Below are 25,512 nucleotides of genomic sequence, written 5' to 3'. Positions count from 1 at the left end.
TGTTGGTATAACCTTAAATGCAGGGAGAATCAGAAAATTATCCACTATAGTTGATAGATTATCAACTGACACAGCTGATGGGTTTCAATTAGTGAATGTTGAAGTTATTGCAATTAGATCCATGGTAATTCAAGATCGCCTTGCTTTAGACATACTCCTAGCAAAAGAGGGAGGAGTCTGTGGCATTTTACATGTACAACATTGTTGCACATATATACCTGACGAAAGTAAGAATATTGAAATGTACATTAAGAATATTACACAAATGCATCCAGAGATAATTCCTTTAGAAGAAGATGATTTTACAGGGAAACTTTCAAAAAGGTTCCAAGCAATTAAAAACTGGTTTCACGATATTGGAAGTTCAATTCTTGGCAAGATTTTGGCACCTTTGATTATAATAATATTCATTTTTATTTTGACCAAAATAGGTTGTTTGTTACATAAAAGAAAGAAACAGTTGAAAGAAAAGAAAAGAATCTATAAACTTAGAAAAGAAGAAGAAAGGGAAATCGAATTACAGGAGTTACATAGAGAGCGTTATGCTAATTCCAAAGATTATGCAGAAACAGACTTTTAGGATTACTGATACAAATGAATTTGAATCGATTTCTTGGAAATTTAAATTACCAAAATTTTGGGTGCTGGTGTGGTGATTTGTTAATCACCAGATGAGGGAGTTGATGGAGCGAGATAGAAAACAAAATTTTGTTTAAACTCGTGAAGTCACATTTCCATAACATGAATAATAATATTAATGAATTGTGATATGTCGTGCTAATACAACTTAGATTAAACTTTACACATGGGGGGACTAACATGTGTGCTCATAAACGTGCATAATTGTTGCATCTTTTTGTTCGTGCAAAATAATAAAATAATTTATTGTTTTCGTTTTTGTCATTACTAACTGCTGCAAACTTAAAAGAAGCATGTGCTTGTTTTGCTTTTCCTTGTCTGTGTGATGTCATTTCTACTATTCTAGGTGCATATAAGTCTCATGGATTAATGAAGACTGGTAGATATAAACGCTGCTTTACTTGTTTGCATTTGCTAGGTAACATTAGATTAATCGGGTGGGTTAATTAATTAGTAAATCATGGGGTGGATATAGAATCTACATTATTTCTTACATTAATACTTTTCTTGTGTTTGTTTTATACTAGAAAGCATAAGTTGCCTGCTTTTGGGCCTAGTTTGCTCGAGTTACAAAAAGGCTGAATTTTACTTCTGCAAAAGTCACGAGACGCCCATTCTGAAATAAAATGTTCGTCAAAAGCTGCATTCACAAAGCAAAAACTGACGTGCTATCATCTTTCTGTCGGACATGGCCAAGGTCGAAAAAGAACATTTTGTCAGCCCTTAACTTGGCATCCGCGGAAGTCAATTGGAAGCAGTGAGAACATTAATGTACATTTGTTGCAAACCTAGGAAGCTCCTGGTTGCATTCAGAAAAGACAATGGTCCTTAAGAAAAGTGACCTAATGGAACTTTTGAAATATGGGTGACATGTCACTTGTCACTCTCAGCCAATGGGACGTCGAAGATTTCTGAAAACTTTCCTTTGCGTAGTTTAGTTAGTGTAGAAAGGTATAAAAAGTCATGCCCCTAGGGATGGGCTGGCTGCTGCTTTCTGACTTTCCGATGAGGGTGAAGTGCTGTCGGACATTGCGTGGAGCACGTAAGAATCCTCAAAGAACTTTACTTTAATTTCTATCTATTTAGCTCAGTTAGGGACTTAGGTTTTAGAAATGCTAAACTTTAAATACTCACTTTAACTTTGATTCACTTGCTTAAATTTTATTTTTCTTATGTTTCTCTACTATCATGCTTGCTTCAATGCTAATAAATTACTTTTATAAAACTATCAATTAAAATACCATAATTTAGTAAATAAAATCTTACTTTTGACAAACAAGCTGGTCTTGGTTATTCAGAAGTGCAGGTTACTATTAGCTAGATCACGTCGCCTATGGTGGTCGTTTAAATAATTAGGTTTTATTCTAATGACAATATTCTTTCCGCAGATGTATAAAATTGTATATAGTTTGTAGATAATGTGTATATAGATTTAATCTGACCACCTGATTCAGTAGGCCCAAAATATGTCAGGTTTATAAATGGGTCCATAATTTAGTATAGAATTTTGTTTATAGGTTATGAAATTGGGTAGCGTTGTTTATGATATATTTTCTATAGCCCGCTGGATCAGGGGCCCAATTTAAAAAGATTTTGCTTATGGGGGCTCACAGCAAACAAAGTTTGAAGACATCTGCTCTAAGTCCACTGTCAAAACAAGGAAAGGCTTCCTCTCTCACAGACCTAGCCAACAGAACTTGAACATCCCCATTTTCATATCACCTACAAAGGATCAGCACACCCATTCTACGTCCACTGAGACTTGGCTTCCTTTCTGGAAAACATTCAAGAAGCTGGGACGGATACATCCTCTTTTAAACACAGGGACATGGTAAAGTATCTTCTCCTTTTATCCTGTTTTATCTACCTTTTTTTGTTTGGGCACGCAATTGTTTAGTACTTCTGGTGACTGTGATATTTTTACAAACGTGGTTTGACTTAGCTTGCAAATGCTAGCCTAAAGTGCTCTTTTGTTCTAATTTACTTAGGCCACAACACGCACTGCCATTTCAGACATGTTTAGGCTTATTCCACAACCTCATTGCTCATATCGGTCAATCTCTTGTTTCTTCATTACTAAGCCAAATGTCATAAATACTCACACGAATGTAATGATACTTCATAAGCAATGACCGTAGTCAGCTCCCTTTCCCTAACACATCTACGCGGTGGTGTGGGAAGTCTTTATTACGCCAAATGAGTTGCAATGCCTCGCTAACTTTCCCTTTAGATGACTATCCCTCTTACTACCACTCACTTGCTTCAGTCTTTGGCTACCTATGTCATTAGCCCAAGATGACTGATATCACCAATTCTTTCCCCTTATGACCAACTGTTCGCCCTTTTTTTCCTTTGCAAGAGGATCCCATCACACTCGTAAGATATCTACGCTGATCCACTCTGTTCTGTCTTGATGACTGTTATATTCTGTCAACTGTTAGGCCAATCAGCATAATTAACTGTTTTGGAACTGGATCCTCACTTTATAGGGTCAATATGTTAGTGTCATCTTCCCATCTTCATTGCTGTATGTTTAGCTCTCGCTGTGATGCACATTAGAATCAATGCATCCATATTTGGGTTCATTTACATAGTACTGAGCTGTTTTCGTGGTGCCCGGGAGAGGTTTGGTCTTCTCCTTTAGGTCCCATGTAGTTCCTTTTTAGGTCTCGCCCTGCGATTGCAGGCCAAAGGCCTGCTGTCGCAGAGCGAGACTATTGTCATCATTCTGGCTTTCAATGACTGAAAGGGAGAGGACAACAGACTGTCACGAGCACGCAGCAGCAGCAGCCTGCCGGGATCAGGTCGCGCGCGTCAACACGCGCTCCGATTCCGGCAGGCTCTTCACAACACACATACAGCCCCCCCCCCCCCTTCCCCCCCATACACACACACACACACATACATACATACATACAGAACCCCCTCCCCTCCCGCATACACACACGCACGCGCACACATACGCAGACAACCCCCGGCACTTACACACACATCCCCTACCTCCTCTCGGCGTCTTCGCGCTCCCTTGCCCCGCTCCTCTGGTGTGCGCGTGCACCACTAGTTTCGATTCCTGCGTCGGCTCCTCTCACCGCAGGTTTCTAGTTAAACAGCCAATCAGGAGGCAGAACTCCTTTCAGAAATGCTCCCTCTCTGGTCCGCTATACATTTCACTTCTCACCGCTCGAGTCCAGTCTGTCTTTTATTTTTGTGGCGATTTCACTCGCACGTCATTTCAAACCGGCGTCTTCCCGGTTTCTCCATACTCGTTTACTTCGTGAGCACAATTCCTTTATCGCGGATGCACGTTAATTCCATGTAGAGCGGGTAAGCACTAATTTAAACTTGCGGGCATGAAGGAATTTATTAACATGGTTATTGTTTGGCACGTTGGTACAAGTATCGTTTTCCTTTTCTATTTCTTGTTTTAGTATCAGATAGTGCAAGATCGATGTCACCAAAAGTCTGCCAGCATGCTGCTGTAAAAAATATGACAGGACATGTAATAAGTGCCCCTGAAGTCCGAGAATAGGTTCTGCTAACAATATATGTATGCAGCTGGCATGTTAACTGCATAATAATAAGTTTTGAGTACTAGATCACCTGAGAAAGCAACAGTGTCAGAAACGATGGTGAACGGTCTCAAGGCGATCCGAAAATGGACTAAGTTTGATATGGAAAGGAGAATACTGGATAAATGCTAAGGACAGCTCAAGAAGCATGGTAAGTAAAAGAGGAAGGCCGGGTGCCAGAGACGCAGTGTGATTTTGACAGTAATAGGGAATAATCTTAACTTCAGCTGTAGGAGACTGGAGAGGAGCCCATCCTGAGCATTACAATTCGGATTTATGGCATGCTGCACTTTAGAATGTCTTCATTTATTTAAGCCTGTTTAAAGGGGGGCCCAGGTTGAAAATAAACAGGGTCGCTGGAGATTGTTTTTTGTAACTGGTCAAGTTTGGAGTCTTTTTGAGGAAATGCTGTGCAGTGGAAATATTACTCTGTACCTCAGATATCAACGACAATGTTCAGGGGAGTGAAAGGTGGGGGCAGCCACGAGATATTACAACGACATTTCTGTCTCACATAGAACTTCACCGTTAAGGGCATGGTCAAGAAAAAATATCAGATAACAGGATTGGCTCACATTTTCCCCTGCCCACCATTACTAGCATGTCTGCCAATTACAGAGGGACTGCAGGTAATCCTGCACACTTTACTTGAACTGCTAAAAACGACTGGTGTCTTTGGCAAACTTTTGATGCAGAGACTTCGAAAGTAATAACCAACAGAAGGTATTTCTAATGGTTATCAACAAAAATAAGCTACGGCGCAGGTTAAAATGTACTTAGATTGACCAGAATTAACACATTTGTGGTTTAATTTCAAAGAAAAAATGTCTAGTTTAGTAGCAGCATGAACTGATTTTGAGTGACACCTAGGAAAATTAGGGGTACATTTTTTTTTAAGGTCTCGCCTAACCCATCGCGTTAGCGATGCTTTGGTGAGATATGAAGTAAGGGGCTTTCAAAAGTGCTCCCAAAGTGTGCAGGGTACAGTGCATGTGCGCTGGGCGGGCGCACCATTTGTCAGCCTGCAGCCTTTGGGAGCCCTTTCGCGGCCGCTTTGATGTTCTCAGTGAGCCGCGCGGCCACTGAGAACATCAAAGCGGCCGCGAAAGTGATCACCATTTGCCACCCGAAGCCCTCACTTTACTGCTTTGCTTGTTTACATTACGATTGATGCTTGCTCTGGGTGAACTCAACTTGAAGGTATTGAAGCACTTTTTTCCCGGCAGCTCTGTATGTTGCATTACATTTAATAAACAACTTGTGGCTAGCGCTTAATGTCCCTTTATATTCAGCATGTGTTAGGCACTTCACTTGTGGCACAAACGTGTGGAGTGCTTCCCCCACTTTGGCAGAAGTGTGCAGCTTGTGCAAAGCACTTACCCCACTTCAAAAAGGAAACAGGAGCATTCCGAAGATAGTGCATGGTGAGTCCTTTGTCTGCTTCTGACCAACATGATTCCAAAGATAAGTGCGCACGCCATACTTTTTACAATGATCAGCATTTAAGATGGCTGGCATTCCATTGGAACACACAACTATTATGGATTCCAAAGCAGCCTGGCTATCTTTTTTGCTTTGGGGCATTTAAACTAAATGCTTGCGTTCATGCTGCAGACCGCACCTCCTGTCATTCTAAGGGGTGTGGGATGCTCGGCTCCAAAGAGGTGCCACCGTGATGAAAAGGTGAGTTGCAGATCCCTGCAAAAATCAGCAAACTTAGTATTTTTGACAGAAGATTCCAACCACTCGCTAAAACCTCACCTCTGGTGATGCCTGCGCACGAACACTGGCTCTCACACCACTACTGCAACATACTCACACACACCCACACCACCACATACACTTCTTACAACAAACAACACATATACTATAACCTTGCACAAGCTTGTTTCGTTTGCTTTCAGCACTCTTTAGGAGCGCATGTCTTTTTTTGGTCTTTCCTTGCCATCTGCTGCTTGCCCATTCACATCCCTGCCCCCCCTTCTCTATGTTACTCTTCCAACTAAATGCTTTTTGCCCCTATTTGTTTACATCCCCAACACCCAGCTCCTCCATTGCTGCTTCCTCTGGGCCTCTTCCCACTGCAAACAAAACAAGCATTGGTATAGCCAGTAGGTCTCGCTTTTGGGACCTTCTAAGTATTTTCTGATGGAGAGAGAGTCATTTTTTTAGACCCCCCTCTTCTTTCTCTCCCTCTGTCGCTACCTCTCCCACTCCCATTTCCCCTTCCCACCCCTCCTTCCCTCACTCTCTTGCTCTCTTCCTTCACTCTTTCTTTTTCTCCCTCTCTCCTCTTCCCTCCCTCCCTTCTCTCTCTCTCTCTCTTTCTCCCCCTCCTTCTCACCTCCCCTCTCTCCTCCCTCTCTCGACCCTTCCTTCTGTCTCTCTTGCTCCCTCTCCCGTTCCCTCTGTCCATCTCTTGGCCCTTCCTTTTCTCTCTCTCTCTCTCCCTCCCTCCCTCCCTCCTTCTTCCCTCCCCATACTCCCTCTCTCTGTCTCCCCTTCCTTCTCTCTCTCTCTCTCTCGCCCTCTTGCCTCCCCTCCCTACCTCACTCTCCCTCCCCCTTCCTTCTCTTTCTCTCTCCCTCACCCTTCTCCCTTTCCTTCTGTCTATCTCTCATATATTCCGTGCTTTTCAGGCACATTTGCGAAATATACTTTTGTGACCTCTGTCCATGAAACTAGGGTGAATTTTCCCTTGTAGTTGCATACTTGATCTAACACGGTTGTTTCTGTAGTGAGAAGATAAGAGCGCACGTTCCCCGAATGTCTGAACTGGGTTCTGTGATTGGTTGTAAGGTGGAACACAAACAAAGGCAGAAGTTATACAGTGATGTTTCCCATATGCTGTTAAATGAGAAGGGGATGTTGATGAATAAACACGTTACAAATCTGCCCCACTCCACGCAAATATTCGACAAACACATAGTTTAAATACATAGGGTAACCTTGGGGAGATACTAAAAAAATACACTATTGGGTAGAACTTAGGCGCACACACGCTTCAGTGATCAATGCTTTTCACCTTACTCCTTCTAAGGATAAAGAGGTAAGGAGGACGGAAGGAAGGTTACTCAATAGGGGAGAAATTAAGACTGCAATTAACACTTTAGAAGCCAGCGGCATACCGAGAGAGCCTTGTTTTAAGGCATGAGTTGTGCCCTGGACTCTGCCTCCCAACAAATCGACTCCCAGCCTCACTATCTCTCTCTTCTCGGTCTCCCCTTGCCCTGGTGGACTCTTAATCAAATCTAGCACATCTTTGAAGAGTTGAGTACAGATGGCTGTTCCCTTTATCGCATCGCTGGGCCTCCTGACCCGAACCCAAGCTAACCCGGAACTGTCACCGCCCCAGGCACAGAGTAGCTTCAGCAGAGCCAAATGGACAGCAAGCCTTACCCACCCCCCCTCCACTCACGATGAACGTGCCTATTTACAGCCTCCGCCGCATAGCTGGGTTTTTCATAAACTATCCCCGCCCGTGTCTGCCACACTGCTTGCGTTGTATTGCTATTGCAGCAGTACTGTATATCGCAAACAAACCTGGTCGAAAGGCAGCTGCTGATGCCACAGCTGTTTCGTCACGGGGCAAGCCTCCACGTTCACTTCTCTAAAACGTGCATGCAATTAAACTAAAATCCCAGCTATTTTAGGGCAAAACCGTGAACCAACCCATCTGAATTGAAGAGGTTTCAATGCTTTGCTGCTGTCCGTTTGACTTACAACGTGCTTTCTCTTTCCACAAACTCGATGTTTGTGTTCCTTTATTTTGATATGCTTTAAGTATTACTGTCACACACACAATACCAAACACACAACCACACACACATGCACACACAAGCAACCACAAACACAAGCAACCACACACACACACAACACCACACACACACACAACCACACACACAACCACACCTTCAGTGCACACTTTCACCAGACATAGACACCATCAGTCGTCAGTGCACGCTTCCACCAGGCACACACACACCACCAGCCGTCAGTGCACGCTTTCACCGGGCACAAACACCACCAGCCGTCACTGCCCGCTTCCACCAGGCACACACACCACCAGCCGTCACAGTGCATGCTTTCACCAGGCGCGCACACACACCACCAGCCGTCAGAGCACACTTTCACCAGGCACACACACACACCACCAGCCGTCAGTGCACGCTTTCACCAGGCACACACACACACACCACCAGCCATCAGTGCACGTTTTCACCAGGCACACCCACCCCCAGCCATCAGTGCACAATTTCTACACGCACACACACCACCAGCCATCAGTGCACACATCAATTGTTAACGCATCCACAATTAACTATTGTAGCAATCGCAGTATGGCACACTTTACTTTTAAACCTATCCATCTAAAGCGCAGCATGCCACCATTGCTACAAAAATAAACATCTTTTTGGCCTACAATTTATAGACTTTTGTTGCAATTGGTGTTGCAATATTTAGCAATGCCAATAGCTCAAACGTAATTAATGCGAGACCTAATGCATTGCAAATGCTTGTTCACGTGGGTGGGGTTGGGTTATGGAGATGTGGGCTTTAAATGTTCGATTTCATTTTTTCCTCTCTCTTCTTTCCTTTGACTGCATTGTCTCCCAGATCATGTTTAAGATGCCCCTGTTTTGCATTATTCATACTAGCTATATCAGTAGAATCTCAATGCAAGACACTTATCGTGCACTTCCTTCTCACACCATATCGGGACGACGCCGAGTAATTGTGCCTCTCCATCACTTTACCACTCTAAACATTTACTAGGAAGATTCCCTACAACTCCTCTCACTTAAGACAAAGGGGTTGAACCATCTGGATAAGTCGAGGTACATTATTGAGTACACATACAAAGTCAAATGTGACATACTGCTGCAACAAGAATCTAAACTCTCCATCTCAAATATCTCCTCCTTTAAGGCCCCCTGGTTTTCGGAGGTCATAGTTTCACCCGCGCACAAGAAGTATGGGGTCTTTACTGTCATAACTAAACAAGCAAAAATGACAGAATTAGACACGATCACTGACGAACCCAGGAGGTGGATACTCAATAAGTTGTCCAAATTTGGCATAGAAGTTTATCTGTTGAACATTTATGGACTCAATACTAATGACATAGACTTTTGGAAACACATTGACAAACTAATGCCTGGACTCCCTAATGACTCCCGACTGATAATGGAGGTTGCTTTAACCTTCGATCTGACCCCACCATAGACAGCAGTTCAGACTATTTTCATCCCAAAAATGTCTCCATAAAATACATTCCAAATACTCTCTTGTGGACACATGGCGTATTCAACATCCAGACTCTAGATTAGATTAGATTTTTTATTGCACAATTACTTAAAATCATTGCAATTCTTTCCAAAAAAGGTATTTTAAAAAAAAAAAAGTGATTTCTGTTAAAAAAAAAGTTTGTATGCAACACGGCTAAAATTCCAGGTGGCCTTCTATAGGAAACAAGGGTTTGATTGCAGTCATGAATTTCACAAAACAGGCGGCCAACTGGGTGGAATCACCCTTCATGAACTCCTCCAGCGCCCCTTGGCATGTCCGTACATTAAGGATGCGCCAGATGGGGCGCAGTCAAAAAAAAAAATCACAGAGAACACAGGATCGTGAAAATACATATAACATGGATTAAAAATTCTCCCTCGGTCACAGAAGCGGCACTGGGAGGACGTACCTTCCTTGTACCTCTGAGCATATTTGTAAGACATCAGGGGGATTAGCCCAAATCGTAGCCTTACTAAGTGGTGTTTCAATGAAGGCTTCAGGGGAGATGTTAAGTAGTGTGGTAAAGTTCCGCAATCAAAGTGTTGACGCCCAGCTGCCATGAGAAAGATTTTTCACTGCTAGCGCTTCCTATTCAGCTGACATTATCTTTGCCTGTTCAGTTGACAATTTTGAAGCTTATAGGTAGCAAGCTTGACCAGATTTCATGGGCTTCCAGTACATCCAAATAGTGTGTTAAGAAATTGCTCCAAGTGGACCCCGAGTTATTTTTCAGTGACCAAATGTGGATCTTTAAAGGAAGGTCTCTTGCGTTTTTAGTTTTTTCGGCAATAGGCTATAAATCTTGCTTTCAGAGTCCAATGTTGAGATGAGCGGTTGAATTCCGTACAGATTTGGGCGTAAGAGGTCGAGTTTGGGAGATAAAACACTCTGCTGAAGCAGGCTGATTGCACTCCAACTATCTAAACATGTTGTCTTTAAAAACCACAGCACTGTAGGCTACTGTTGGAAAGAATTTGGCACCCATTACACAAATTAGCGGTGATATTCCGGCGTGCTCAGGGCTTTCCTTATTCTTAAGAAGGCCCCCTTTAAACTGTGGGCCAGTCCTTGCATTGCTGTGATATGCGGTGCCAATCTTCCTCTATGATCCATCCAGACTCCCAGGTACGTGTATGCGGCCGCTACCTCTACAGGTTTTCCTTCAATGTGCCAGAAGCATTTTCTTACTCGTTGACTCGATACCGTCATAACCTTAGTTTTTGTGATGTTAATCTTTAGAGCATTTATCTTACAGTACGAGGCCAGAGTGGTGAAGTGCCTCTGGAGGCGCACCGGGGTTTGGTCAAGGAGGATCGTGTCATCTGCATATTGCATGGATTGAATTTTCAGGGTAGCAAATTTTGGCAGAAATGCCCAAGTGACTGCCAGCCACTTAGGCAGGTCTGCTAGGTACAGATTGAAGAGTAGTGGGGCCAATATGCACCCTTGCTTTAGGCTTCTGTCGGTCATGATTTTGTTAGTCCTTGACCATCGGAGGAAACTCTTATTTTCACACAGGTATCAGAGTACAAAGCGATGAGAGCGTTTAATAGGGATTGTGGGATGCCCTAATTGTTTAATTTTTTTCCACAACCTAGGGCGGGCAACTCTGTTTGGGAGTTGATAAACCCCAAATACAAAGACTTTCCTTTAATGGCGAGCGTGTCCTTGATCGGATAAGACTGAGGTCTTGTTCTTTAATCAGAAAACCTCGCTAACTTTCTATCGCATATTTCGGCAAGATGGCCGCCGGGTAGGAGCTCTCGGTAAGAGCTCCTGTGCTGGGGATCCAGTTTTCTGGGTTTTATCCCCGTCAGCCCCGGGCTACACCGTCTGGAGCAACGCTACACAAAAGTAACTGGATCCACAAGTAACTGGAGTTAAACAAGTAACTGGATTTGCTTACCTGCCTGGATGAAACCTGCTGAGGATCCCCGACCTACTGGAGACTGAGACCCGCAGGAGAGGACCGAGCAGTTCCCGTCGTCCTCCTCGGACCTTGGGCCCCCCGCGGGCCAGTTTGCGGAGCTCGTTTGCGGATGTCTTCTGGAGCCAGCTGTGGGCGACTGGTGTGCCTGGCGAGGTCGGTGGTTGACTGGGGGACGTCGCTGGAGTGGACCCGGACTGGGATCATTGCTGGCACCTGGAGAGCGGCGGGCACTTCACTGCGGAGGTGTCCTGCCTGCCTGTGACTCCTGCCGGGACTGCCTGTGACTGCTGCCGGGACCTCCGGTGTCCTACCGGCGCTGGGAGCTGTGCGCCTTGTCCCGTCCGACTGGCTGCTCGCTCCGGGACTGGCCGATCGCGGGCGAGCAAGGGCTTCCACTCCCGTTTGGGCTCTGCGCCTGGCTGATCGCTGCGGGCTGAGTCACACGCATCACACGCTGGGAGCTGTGCGCCCTGTCCTGACCGCGGAGCGCTGTGTCTTGCTGCTCGCTCCGGGGGATGGTTACCGCGCACCATAGAGATATTATTATTATTAAATTATTAAAAAACATTTATAACGCGCACTATCACCATCGGTTTCTTGGCGCTAATTGACAGGTGGCGTGACCCAGAAGCAGGAGGTTTAGTCATATGCGGCTTGGAAGAGCAGGGTTTTTAGGAGTCTGCGGAAGCAGTCATACTTAGGGCAGAGACGGAGCGAAAGTGGAAGGGAGTTCCACGTAGAAGGGGCCAGGACGGAAAAGCTCAGGCCACCGTGCTTTTTCCTTTTGAATCTAGGGACCTCAAGGAGGTTTAATGAAGCTGAGCGAAGAGCTCTTGTAGGGATATGACGGGACAAGGCCGAAGAGATAAAAACGGGAGCTGCGTCTGATAGGGCCTTAAAGGTGGTGCATGCCAGTTTGAAAGTGCAGCGTTTGGAAACCGGGAGCCAGTGTAGACTGCGAAGAAGGGGAGTGACATGCTGATGCTTGGGCTGGTGGAAAATCAGGCGAGCAGCCTGGTTCTGCACCAGCTGCAGTCATTGAAGATGGCATGCAGGAATGCCAGCATAAAGAATGTTCGCGTAATCGAGTCTAGAGGTGATTAGCGCAATGACAACTTGGGTCAGGGCTTCTTTACTGAAATACCTGCTGATCTTACGGATCCGCCTGAGATGGAAGAAACAGGCAGATGTGACCGCGTTGATGTGGGGTCGCATTGATAGGTCTTCAGAGATGATCACCCCCAGACTTTTGACTGAGCTCACGGGAGAGGGAGCAAGCCCCAAGGAAGTAGGCCAGAACGTGGCATTCCAAGGATGATTGGGGCCTCCTACCAAAACGAGCTCGGTTTTTGTAGGGTTCAGCTTTAAGTGGCTGTGATGCATCCACTCCGCGATGGTCAGCATGATGGTCTGGAAATTGGTACGGGAGGAAGGGAGGGAGTCTATGGGGAAAATTAACTGAAGGTCGTCCGCGTAATTGAATATTGTGACCGGAGAGTTGCGGAGGGAGGCTAAAAGAGGTTGGAGGTACAAATTAAAAAGGAGAGGGGAAAGTGCAGAGCCCTGTGGAACACCGCAGGGAAGGGAAGTGTAAGAGGCGGAGAAGGTGGAGAGATGAACGGACTGCGAACGTTGATGGAGAAAAGATCTGAGCCAGTCAAGGGCCACTCCCTGGATGCCAGCGTTGTGGACACGGTCGATCAGAAGAGCGTGATCGACCGTGTCGAAAGCCGCCGAAAGATCTAATAGGACAAGGGCTTGAGAAGTGTTTTTGTCCGCCCCTTTCCTAAGGGTGTCCATGACAGCCACAATGACCGCCTCGGTGGAGTGGAGGGGTCTAAATCCCGCTTGTTGGGGGTCTAGGAAGGACGATTTCTCTATAAAAGAGCTCAAGCAGCGAGTAACAAAGGTCTCCAAAATCTTTCCCAGGTAAGGTAGGAGAGAAATGGGCCTATAGTTGCAGAGTATTGAAGGGTCTGCGTTAGGTTTCTTCAATATAGGGAGAACTGCAGCTTGCTTGAATGAAGATGGAACCTTCCCGATGGCAAGGGAGTTGTTAAGTAGTGCCAGAGGGGGACCTGGGCAAGCAAGGAAGGCTTCTTTTAAGACCTGCGGGGGGCAGCAATCATTGGGGGAGCCCGAACTGACTTTATTAAGTAGAGTGATGAACTCTTCTAGAGATATAGGTGGAAACTCTGTCAGAATACTGGTATTTATGGGGGGAAGAGGAGGAGGAGGAGAATTGGAGAGATACCGCTGGATATTGTCACCCTGCAGCCAAGGGAAGCCCGGCTTCACCCCCCCACCCCCCCCCGTCCCACCCCACCCCTCGAGATACTGTGAAGCTCCGAGCGGGGAAGCAAAGGTGTGGCACAGCGGACAGCGGGCTGCACAAGCATAGGAGTGTGAGGGCGACCCTACAGCCACGGAGACTCTGGAGAGAACAACAGTGATACTAGTCGCCCCCACACCCCCCCCTGCTGCCACCGGGATCTAACAAGAGCGGAGCTGCAGCCTTTTCCAGGAGTGTTACGAACGGCCGCCTGAATCCTCACAAGGTCTGTGCACAAAGCGTCTAAAGAGCTACTGTCGCCCAAATACTTATTTTCACCGGCCAGACATTATCGACATTGTCTCTACTGCCTAAAATGGCGGGGGCCATAACAGGAGCAATAAATTCACCACCACCCCAGATGTCTGCAAAGCTACATTCCAACTAGATCAAGGGTCGCACAACCGGAGATAAGTCTCTCTCCTCCCTACCAAGCAGCAACTAGGAAGCACCAACATAGAAGCAGGACTAACTCGACCTGCCCTCAACAGAAAAGGAAACTGATCTCTCCAACAAAGACAACAACAGACAAAGGACTAAAAATCCTGACTTATCTACTCTTTTGTGGCAGACATCTTGACCGGCTTGCTGAACAGCAACTTCAAAGAGGTATTTTTCATCACCCCACGAGATCACGTATGTTAAATCTCCCCTGCTCAAAATTGGCTGGGGGCATAAAACGGGAGCAGTTTCACCTTAAAGTGACCCTACCCTAAGATCTGGTCTCTTTTAGACTAATCTCTTCTCATCTGCAGCGCACTTTATACATCCATGTATTTACAACTCAGGTGATAGAGTGTCCTTATTGTAGTACTATACTGCCTCCTGTAACTTGGATATTTCTTAATGTGCACCCAACTCACTTTACAACGATCGCTACCTCATATATTTCTGGCTGTCCTTTAGTGTCACGTGACGCATTAACCTTGATGTTAACACCTACATTTTTGCCTGCATTTCATCAGCATTACCAGTGCAGAAAGTGAATCTGTCCCTCTAAGGCACATCACCAACAACAGAGAAAGGACTACTACCCCGTACCCCATTATGTTATCCCCGGTGGCCATCTTGGACTAGTCCTCCACTGGGGCTGCCATCTTAGACTAGTCATCCACACCCGCCGCCCATACCTAAGACCACTTAGGCTACAGTCCCTCAACCTCACAAACCTCACTAACTCACACACACACGTACACCCCCCCCCCCCTTTTTCTTCGGCCTATGCCTCCTCCACCATGGAACGCACAGGCGAGCACACTTACAAAATTAACTACCCACCAGGGCTCTCCAAAAAAAAACGCCAAACGTTACAAACACAACTTCCTGAAGGCTCACCCTGAAACACCGTGTGTGGACACCTACTTCTCACAGATCAATGGAGCCACTAGCACTGATATCATCTTCCACACTCTGCGTAGAGCACAGTGGAGGAAAGCGCTCCTCTCCATTCTCACTAGCTCCACCACCAGTATATCCGCTCACAGCCTGACGCTCTCTATCACGCCATCCCAAGTTTTCCCTGGCAGAGCCACCATCACCATCTATAACAACGGGATCATTCTATTCCAAGCCACAGATAGGAATCTCGACCGACTCGACCACCTTTCGACCACCTTTTCCCTACTTTCCTAGATCACATTACCAAAATGCGGTCGCCCACTTCGCACACACCAAGATGCACCACACCCCCCAACTCCATTCCCCAATATAACCCACCCTGCCCATCTCACCGGCGGAAGGACACACACCCCACCCACCCCCAATATAACCCACCCTGCCCATCTCACCAGCGGAATGACACACACCCCACCCATCCCCCCAGTGCTATAGTTAGTCAAACACCCAACGTAACCCCCCCACACCCCTCACTCACTGACGATAATCGTCCCCCTTCCCACATCACACATACCCCCACCCTCCCTTCCACCCACTCCACACCACCCCACTCCACTCCACTCCACACCCCGCACTCATTGACGAAGATCGTCCCCCTTCCCACATCACACATACCCCCACCCTCCCTTCCACCCACTCCACACCTCCTACGAGTCTCGCTGTACCCACAACGGCCCGGAGCATATCTCCCCTCCTACGCGGCAGTTGTCTCTCCCACCCTATCTCCCCCCCATTCTCACTCCTCACTTCCCCACCCTCCCAACCAGACACACAGAGCTCACCACCCCTCGCTCCTCAACACCCCCCCTCTCTACCCCCCCATACTCAGCCCCCACTACCTTCCGGCCACCCCTATTGTCTTCAAATCTTCACTCATCCCACAACTCACCGGCGTCGCCTCCCAACGAAGTCCCCGCCCTTACGTCCCAGCCTACCCCTTCCTCACCCACACCCCTCGCCCACATTCTCTCTCATCCATCGAATACCACCCCACTCCCTATTACCGCAGAACACTCCACTGACACTTGCACACCCCTCCCCCCTGTCCCCAGCTCGCATTCCAGCTCCCTATTCAACAACCCGCCCACGGCACTCATCGCCAACGCTAGCCCCAACTCACAGCTCGACCTGATTTTAACAACGCTCCTACAAGTCAAAGACGAGCTCCACACCATCAAAGAACTTCTCCACACACACCCCAGACAACACCGACCTACAACCAACACCTCCGTATCCAACAAAGGCCACACCCTCCGCACAGGCCCTCGCATTCATCACGCTCCAGGGGTGAGATGGGTGGGCTCACACTCTCCACGTTGGCCCACTATCCCCGACCGCAACAACATACACCGCCCCCGTCGCGCTCATAACTCCCTGTCGGTTCATGACTTAGACACCCTCCTCCGCTCATTTGGCCCTGGCCCGGTAAAACACACATCGCCCTCACAACTCCCCATTCCCACAATTCTCACAAATCCCATTAGGCACCCAACTCTAAGCAGCAGATGCTCCATCCCCAACAATCTCAGAAAAATACCCCTCGCGCTAGAACACTCGACCACCCCTCTCACCCCCAGACTCAAATGCATCCTACTCAACTGCAGATCGGCCCTGAGGCACTCCTCCAACATTGCAGATCTCGTCACATCAATGGATCTAGACCTAACCATTTTGACTGAAACGTGGTTAACTGAAGCCTCTACACCTATCATGGACATATTAGTCCCCCCCCAATTACCACATCATTAGACTCGACAGGACCGGCAAGACGGGCGGGGGAATCGCATGCATTTTCAGGAGCAACCTCTCCGTTGCTAAAATCACTTCCCCCTCCCTCACGTCTTGCGAACTCATCTGTCTTGATATCTCCAGCGAGGGCAAACCAGTATGTGCTCTACATCTCATCTATCACCCGCCTGGGGACAACCTCATCCTCACCCAACAACTCATGGACACGATCTCATCCAACGCTGGTCGGCAGATCCCGCAAATCTACCTGGGTGACTTCAATCTCCACTGGAACGATCAGAAAGACGCAGTGGTGAATAGTCTCAAAACTTTCCTTGACGCGTTTAACCTCACCCAAATATGCAACAGCCCAACACACGACAAAGGCTCCATACTTGATCTCATCATCGCCAACGAAGACTCCACCCAATTAGGGGCAATCCAACCTTGTGATTGGTCAGACCACCACATTATCACCTTCTTCATCAATGAAAAGGTTAAACCTATCACGGCTCAACCCACCAAATCTAAGATCTGGAAAAGGGACATGAAGAACCTTAACCCCAACTCCCTGCCTCCCCACCTCACCAATCGCCTCCTTCCCTTTCCTGGCACCTCTGATGTTCAATCACTGACTGACCACTACCTCGACTCTATGAATTCAATAATCAATGAAGCCGCCCCACTGCAACTAAAGAGAGTCTCCACCAAGATCTCGAACCCTTGGTATGATGGCAGACTCAATGAAGACAGGCGTGCTATGCGAATGGCAGAACGCACATGGAGATCTGTCCCCTCATCACGGCATCGCAAAATACTAAAGAGCAAGAGAAATGCCTACTTTAGGAAAATAAAGCGCGCAAAATCTGATTTCTTCAGCCTTCAGCTGGACCAAGCAAAAAACAGACCAAGAAAGCTGTTCGAACTAGTCAAAACTCAAACCAAGACGCAACCCTTACAATCTAACAGCACAACAAGCGATATCCCACACTGTGAAGACTTTTCTGCTTTCTTTAAGCTAAAGACCGACAACATAAGGAGTGACCTCCTTAATGATGTAAGTCGATACCCGAGCATCATCAAAAGGCCCGACACCCAACCTAAAAATAACGCTTCCTGGTCGTCTTTCGACACCTACTCTGAAGAAGCAATACACAAACTGCTCGGCACCTTGAAGCCTTCTAATCACCTCACAGACCCACTACCTGTCAATGCTGTTAGAGACTTCATCCCCGTCCTTCTCCCACTCTGGACTAAAATCATTAACAGCTCCCTTCAGCAAGGTCTCATCCCAGACTCCCTCAAAGTGGGGCAAGTCACGCCCATACTCAAGAAACCTACAGCTGACCCGGCTGACTTAAACAACTACCGCCCTATCACCAATATCCCCACTCTGGCCAAGCTGTTGGAAAAATGTGTGCAACTCCAACTGACAAAACACATTGACCAGTTCGAACTCCTCGACCCTCATCAATCAGGCTTCCGAGCGAAACACAGCACGGAAACGGCCATGACACACATAATTGATGACGCCCTCCAAATCCTGGATCGCAACGACTCCTGCCTCCTCATCCTCCTGGACCTCTCCTCAGCATTCGACACGGTCAAACATGAGAACCTATTAGAGCTCCTAAATACCAGAATGGGCTTATCGGGGACTGTGCTCAAATGGTTCACTTCCTTCCTACACAACCGATCCCAGAAGTTCAAGATCAACAACGTGCTGTCCTCTCCATTGCCAGTAGATTTAGGCATCCCACAAGGATCTTCCCTCTCACCCACGCTGTTCAACCTCATCATGGAACCACTCGCTATCCTGCTCCAAGCATCCAATGTACACTTCCATATGTATGCCGATGACACTCAACTTTACCTAAAGGTACAATCCCCGGAAGATATCAAACTTCTGAACTGCACACTTAGGAACACCCAATCTTGGTTGGCCGACAATCACCTCAAATTAAATGCGTTGAAAACTGAGTTCCTCCTGATATCACCCCCTGCGAAAATTACCACCACCCAAATATGGCTCAATCACCTAATAGCACTCAATGTCCGACCCACCATCGTGGACTCTGCGAAATCCTTAGGTATCACACTTGACGCAAATCTCAATATGCAACAGCACATTACCAAAGCAACGAAAGGAGCTAACTTCCAAATCAACACTCTGAGGAAACTCAAACCCTTCCTCCCAGCCAAAGATTTCCTAACTACTGTACAAGCCCTAGTCATCCCCCGCATAGACTATGGAATTGTGGCCCTCAGTGGTCTCCCTCAAGCAACAACAGCACCCCTAAGAGCCTCCTTGAATGCTGCCGCGAGACTCATTTCGGGCTCAAGGAAACACTCTCATATAACCCCTGACTTGAAATCCCTGAAATGGCTTCCCTTCGAAGCCAGAATACAACTGAAAATTGCTGTTATGACACACTCAGCCATACACCACAAGGCTCCCAACTACCTCACTCAAACGTTGACTATATCAGGAGGCTCGAGATCCAATAGAAGTACAAAAAGTCTGCTCCCGAAACCTCGCAGATTCCGTAAGGAAAAAACTTACAAACGCTCCTTCTCAGGAATGGCACCCAGGATCTGGAATGCACTCCCTCCTGAAACGAGGATTATCTCCTCCACTGCACTCTTCAAGAAAGAAGTGAAAGCCATCCTTATGGACAAGTTCACCTGATCCTTACTGTTGCTGCTCAGAGACTTTGCACCGATTTTGTAACGTTGGATACTTAATGGTCCAATAACTTTTTATTCATGACCTCCTGACCTCGTTTGCAGTTGGATCAAAGGCTCTGCACCGTCCTATAGTATTGTCTATTTTGAGTGTTTACTGGTATCTATTGATCTCTATGGTAGCTGGATCAGAGTCTCTGCACCGCCTTATTTTAATGTCTATTTGAATGTTTATTGTTATCTCTTATGATCTGTATTGTAGCTAGCTCAGACTCAGCACCGTCTTATATTATTGTCTATTTGAGTGTTCTCTGTTATTTCATAATCTCTATTGTAGTTAGATCAAAGACTCTGCACCGCCTTATTTTACTGTCTGAGTGTTTACCTGTATCTTATTAGCACATGACTGTTATCCTATTATGCTACTGTTTACTATACCGTACCCAATTATTATGTCTACTCACCCTCCTGTTGCCCACTCCCCCCCCCCCTGTGAAGCGCTCTGATATCTGTCAAGATCTTGTTCGCGCTATATAAAACTTTGAATAAATAAATAAAATCTGCCACTCTGTGGTGGCCGACTGTGCTTAATCCTCCTCCCATTCCAGTCCAAACAGTACGTAATCTGGGCTTTCAGTTTGATGACGCTCTCTCCTGCAAGGCTCAAATTAATAAGGTCACGGCAGCGTGCTTCTGGAAGCTACGTATGATTAGGAAGATTTTCCCATACCTCGCGCTGGATGCCCGTAGAACCATCATCCATGCCCTTATCACTTCTCACTTGGATTATGCCAACAGTCTCTACGCCGGTGCCCCCTTATATCAAATTGAACGTTTGCAGATCGTTCAAAATGCGGCAGCTAGACTGATTGGCAACATTCCTTACCGACATTCTGTCACATCCTATCGTAAGAAGTTACATTGGCTTCCTATTGCCCGTCGCATTCAATTCAAGGTTCTGACTCTTGCTTTTCGGGCCCTCGACGGGGTGGGCCCGGGATACCGGAGAAAGAGACTTATAGTATCCAAATCGGTCAGATACTTGAGGTCGAACAACTTGCGTCTACTGGTCGTCCATTGCTTTCGCCGCTCTAGAATGGGCGGCAGAGCGTTTGGTGTAGTGACAGCGAAACTTTGGAACAGCCTCCCATTAGACCTCAGGTTCATTTCTTCTGAATCACTGTTCCGAAGCAAACTTAAAACTTGGCTGTTCACCACCCCCTAAAGTGCTTTGTTCTTTTCTAGTCTACGGTCCTTAGCGCCGGGACACCCCCGTCGGGGGTAGCCGAGCGCTTTACAAGCTTCATAAATAATAATAATAATAATAATAATAATAATAATGTGAGCTAGACAGATCAGGTTGTCTTCAACATGGCAGCCCTTTGGAAAACCGGTTTGAGTGTATGGGTTCACTTTGTGGTCTTCCACCTAGGCGGTCAGTGCTTGAAGTAAGGTACTAGCATACCACTTCCCCTCAAAGTCAAGGAGTGCAATCATCCGGTAGTGTCTGGCGCTGGATTGGGGGCCTTTTTTGTAGATAGAGACAAGGAGAGAGCCAAGCCAAGAGTCGGGAATCGACCCGCCCATTCTGCATTCCCCAAATAGGGGAGCCAAGACTAAAGCCCATTTTTGCACCGAAACTTTGTACACCTTTGTCGGTACAAAGTTTCTCCACTTGAGCGCATTTTATTAGGTCTCGCCTAGGCAGCGCTTACACGGTCTCTTCGAGACAAGCTGTATTCAGGTATGGACTTGAAGCTCCGCCCATTTTCTGCCCTACTTTTCGATTGGCTCCCGTTACTGTTCATTCTAAATAGTTGCTTCTAATTTGTGAATAGTCTTACTAGTCCCTCCTTAGTACCGCCTTTTCTGCTTTTGTAGCCTCCCATGAGGACTGTCCTTTTACTTGTGTTGTTACTCAGTATGTTTCATTTACAGGACTGTGGGCACTATTTTCCTAAATAAAATTCTCTTATTGCACCCACAACATGCTTTTCTGCAATAGTGCCAGCTTTTCCACTCTCTGCTGACTGTCTGCTCCTCATCCGTACTGCCTCTGGGCGCCATGCTGTAGGTTTCGGCACAGCGCCCACTTTTATATTTTTTTAATAGTAATGGCGGCCGCGCGTTATGTTTTCAAAACGCACAGTTTGCCCCAACTTGCACAATATCATCATTATTTATTTTAAGCGTGGCACGCTTTAAAACTATAGCCGCACGACTTTCTTGTTTTTTGGGAGCCGGGCAGGCAATAGCGGCCACGCGCCTTTCTTTTCATCAGCGTACCCGCCAATGGCGGTCGGACACCCTTTTTCCATTCTTCTTCTATGAGAACTTTTTTTCGGTTTCAGTAACAAGAAAGAAATTAAATGCAAGATAAACTTGTGTGCCTTGTAACTAATGGAGTGTAAAATATACACAGCATATGAACACGCATTATAAACGGCAACACATCAAATTGCTCTGGGTTTTAAAATAAAGGATAAATATTAATTTAGGAATAATTTTGCCATACCTTTTTAACTATATTAAGTAATTATATGTAGATTTGAATTTTGGAAATAAAGTGTGCATGTGACAAAAATATTAAAAGTTAGTTTAAAAAAATATAAACATGTTCTTGAAGACATCGACTTACATTTTTACAATTTAAAAATAGTCGCTCTATCATGGCAGCTTGATTATCTCGATTCAGTGCTACATGATGCCGCCTCGCAACAAATGTGTGGGTGGGAGAGTTGCTAGAAGAGAAAAGCGTTTATTTGGTGATGGGAACACCACTCTCACGTCTGGAGGAACTTTGTGCAGAATCACTTTCTCATTGGAGAGAAAGAGAGACGCCTCGAACCGGAGAGAAAGTGGTGAGTAGATATCGGCAAGCCCTACATGCTATGCTACCTGTGGTTGTAAAAAGGTTTTACTGGCATTACAGAAAAAAAAGCAATTTAGTCTGCTGCTCTTCTAAAAAATGTATACAACAATAGGTGTATGCCCTGCTAAACCACTTGGACCTGGGCATTAGGTAAAGGAAACAGAAAAAAGTGGTAGCCTGTGGGAATAGATAGTTACACAACTAAGCCAATAATTAGTCACTGGTCTGGTATGGAATTACAAAATGCTATTTATTAGCCTTTCTGAGAAGCGAAACCCCAAAACTCCTAAACTGGGGTGCTGAGAACAGTGTATGGGCATATAATAGTGACAAAACAAATGTCTATTCACAATACAATGTGGGACATATCTTCTTATACATTAATCATCAAATACAAAAATCAAAACAAATTAAGTGTCACAAAACAAACACTAGGAAACGTCTCTCTTCCAAAAATGTTCATACAAATATATGGCTGCGACTTCTAAATATCATATGCAATCCATATTATAGGTAGTCCATTATGGCGACACCCAAAAGGGAAAATTCTGCCCTCAAATGTTTTCTTGGGTGTCCCTCATTATATGCATCAGATTGATCATGTTTTCATGTATAAACCATACTTTATACATGAAAAGGTGCAAGCCGGGCAGAACTGCGCATTTTGAATATGTCAAGCGTGGTCGCCATTACTGCTAAAAATGAAGCGTTGGGTGAAAAAAATACAATGCAGTAAAAAAATAGAGTTGGGCGAGCCATGCACAACAAAAGAAAAGTTGTGCGGCTGCCATTGTTAAAGTGCAAGCATGGTGTGCTGCACTGCAAAAAATAAATAATTATGTTGCAGGAGAGCATCTTGCGCCTGTAACAGCAGGTAGGAGAAAGTCTTGTAAGAAAATAGTTCTCACAGAGTGTAAATAAAACCTAACGAGTGACAACAAATGCAAGAGGGGTAGATCTTATGGGAGGTTACAACATGAGAAAAGGAGGTACTACGGAGGGACTACTAAGCCTATTAACAAATAAAAAGTCACCATTTTAAAAGGATAGTAACAGGAACCAATTGAAAAGACGGGCGGAGCTTCAAGTCCATACCTAAATACAGCATGTCTCAAAGAGACAGCGCAAGTGCTGCCTATGCAAGACCTAAAAAACGTACACCCACTTCTTCACACAGTCTGGCTTACTTCTCTCGATAATCGAAAATCTCATCTCTCGACTGTCAGACTTTACAATAATTAGTAGCATGAATGGAAAGAGCTGAGAAGAAAAAAAAGCTGTCACACTAAGCCAATGAAGACCCCATAAGGTCTCTAGTCAAATATCATCTGCACATTGGTAATCTTACTATTGGTTACTTTCATACAAAACCACTCTCCCACAAACTGTTTCTCGGGCACACTGTAGACGTTGACGGCATTGTAACATTCCAGCAAATAATTGTGTACCCAGCAAATGGTTATATATTAACCCCATAGAGAAAACTGTCTCATACCTGCCAAACAAGATAAAGCAATCGTACCAGGCACACGTTGAATTCATTTCACACCGCAGGCAAGATACCAGTTTCCGACGCTTATAACACGAGTGTGGACACTGTCAGTGAGATCTTGATTTACTTTAACCATATTTGCGACGTATGGATTCTATTCATTTAAAGCTATCATGTGTGTCTACGTCACCTATGAGGACTTGGATAACCTAAATATTTCATATGAACCTTTTCGGCCGCATGTCGATAGTCCTCGTACAAGGGTGGGGACTTAACGATCAGCAGAGGGAGGCAAACGTGTGCTAAAAGCAGGAGGATGGGAGGAACAAACAGGCTAGGCTGCCACTGCCTGCGAAGCTTGGGTGATTGGGGAGGCTACGGTCAAGACGAGGGAGGCTAAAGTCAGAGGAGATCTACTTGGACAGTGGTTACCTGTCCTCGTTCTTTCCTTTCTGTTTCTTCCCCATGGCGGCGGCGCTGTTGGCTTCTCGTGCTCTCTACCCGGCTTGCGCTATTATGGTTTGTGGTCTCTCTGCCCTCAACCCACGGCCCGGCACAGCCACACTGCACATATGGTAAGGAGGAAGCCGAAAACTGCGCATGAGCCACAGCGTCTCCGGTGCGTGCTGATGACGGAACCGGGAATCCAGCGCAGGCTGAGACAGACAGAGCGCGTCCTCAGCTCGAATGCTGACCGCGCGGTGTATGTACTACGCTGGAGCCCAGGTTCTGATGGATTTAGAAGATAAACCAGGCAGGGAAAGAACATAAGGAACGAGCCGGGTGCACGTGCGCACCTAACTCAGGTTTCGTCAAAATCCTGCGACACTGCGTGCGTGGTGCAAGTGCTGTGACAGTGTTTGAATTGAAACAGTAAAGGATCGAGGTCTCGAGATGACTAGATTGTGTCGCCATGTTTGGTGAGGCAAGTGCGCATCCTATTTCCAACTAAATTGTTTTTTTTGTTAAGCCGTGGCAGGGCGGTTATTTACAATTTAAACAGGTTAAAGTTGTGCAATACCAGTGCTGTCATAGTATACTGGGCAGCAGGTGACTTTAACACCTCCGAAAGATTTTCACAGAGGTTGACGGCTGTGCCTGGCTTTTAAGAGCAGGCTTCACTCCGCCACATGACACTGACCAACTCAAAATGAAGCTATACAAGCATCACACTTCAAAATGTAGGACACTAGGAAAATAAAAAATCAACACAAAATCCAGCATTTTCTAAATGACTTCAAACCTTTGTAAGCGCCCTGCCCGAGCGTTTCCACATATAGCCCTTCTGTCATCAGACATGTCTACCAACATACTTTTGTGGCAAAATACAGTTGTATCATCAGAAAAACAGACCCCACAGTTTTTTTTGTAGGAAAACTATTGCATTCATATTCTGTTATGCAGTACACAAGTAGGGTTAACTTAAGGGTGATCATATGAGTTACACCCTGATGTGCAGGCGGCGGTGGTGTTCCTATATGCAACAAAAGCCTTCGATTCGCTCGAATGGCCATACTTATTCAAAATTCTAGAATGGATGGGTTTCGGCCCCATGTTTCTTCAATGGATCAAATTGCTATA

At 46.0% G+C, this 25,512-nt stretch overlaps 1 protein-coding gene across 2 annotated transcripts in view; it reads right to left on the bottom strand.

Moving 5' to 3' along the window:
- Positions 1 to 24,804, bottom strand: part of EIF5B (eukaryotic translation initiation factor 5B) — a 499,902-nt gene extending 475,098 nt beyond the window's left edge. Inside the window, exon 1 of one of the 2 annotated variants that reach the window (XM_078658012.1) lies at positions 24,364 to 24,804. In XM_078658012.1, the coding sequence (XP_078514138.1) occupies positions 24,364 to 24,398 (35 nt within the window). In that variant the 5' untranslated portion in view covers positions 24,399 to 24,804. The remainder of the gene's footprint in view (positions 1 to 24,363) is intronic. The other variant, XM_078658013.1, reaches the window with a different exon arrangement.
- Between the last annotated feature and the right edge of the window lie 708 nt (positions 24,805 to 25,512).

Source organism: Lissotriton helveticus, chromosome 8 (genome assembly GCF_964261635.1).
Source record: "Lissotriton helveticus chromosome 8, aLisHel1.1, whole genome shotgun sequence".
Lineage (NCBI taxonomy): Eukaryota > Metazoa > Chordata > Amphibia > Caudata > Salamandridae > Lissotriton > Lissotriton helveticus.
This window is presented reverse-complemented; position numbering and strand designations above follow the sequence as displayed.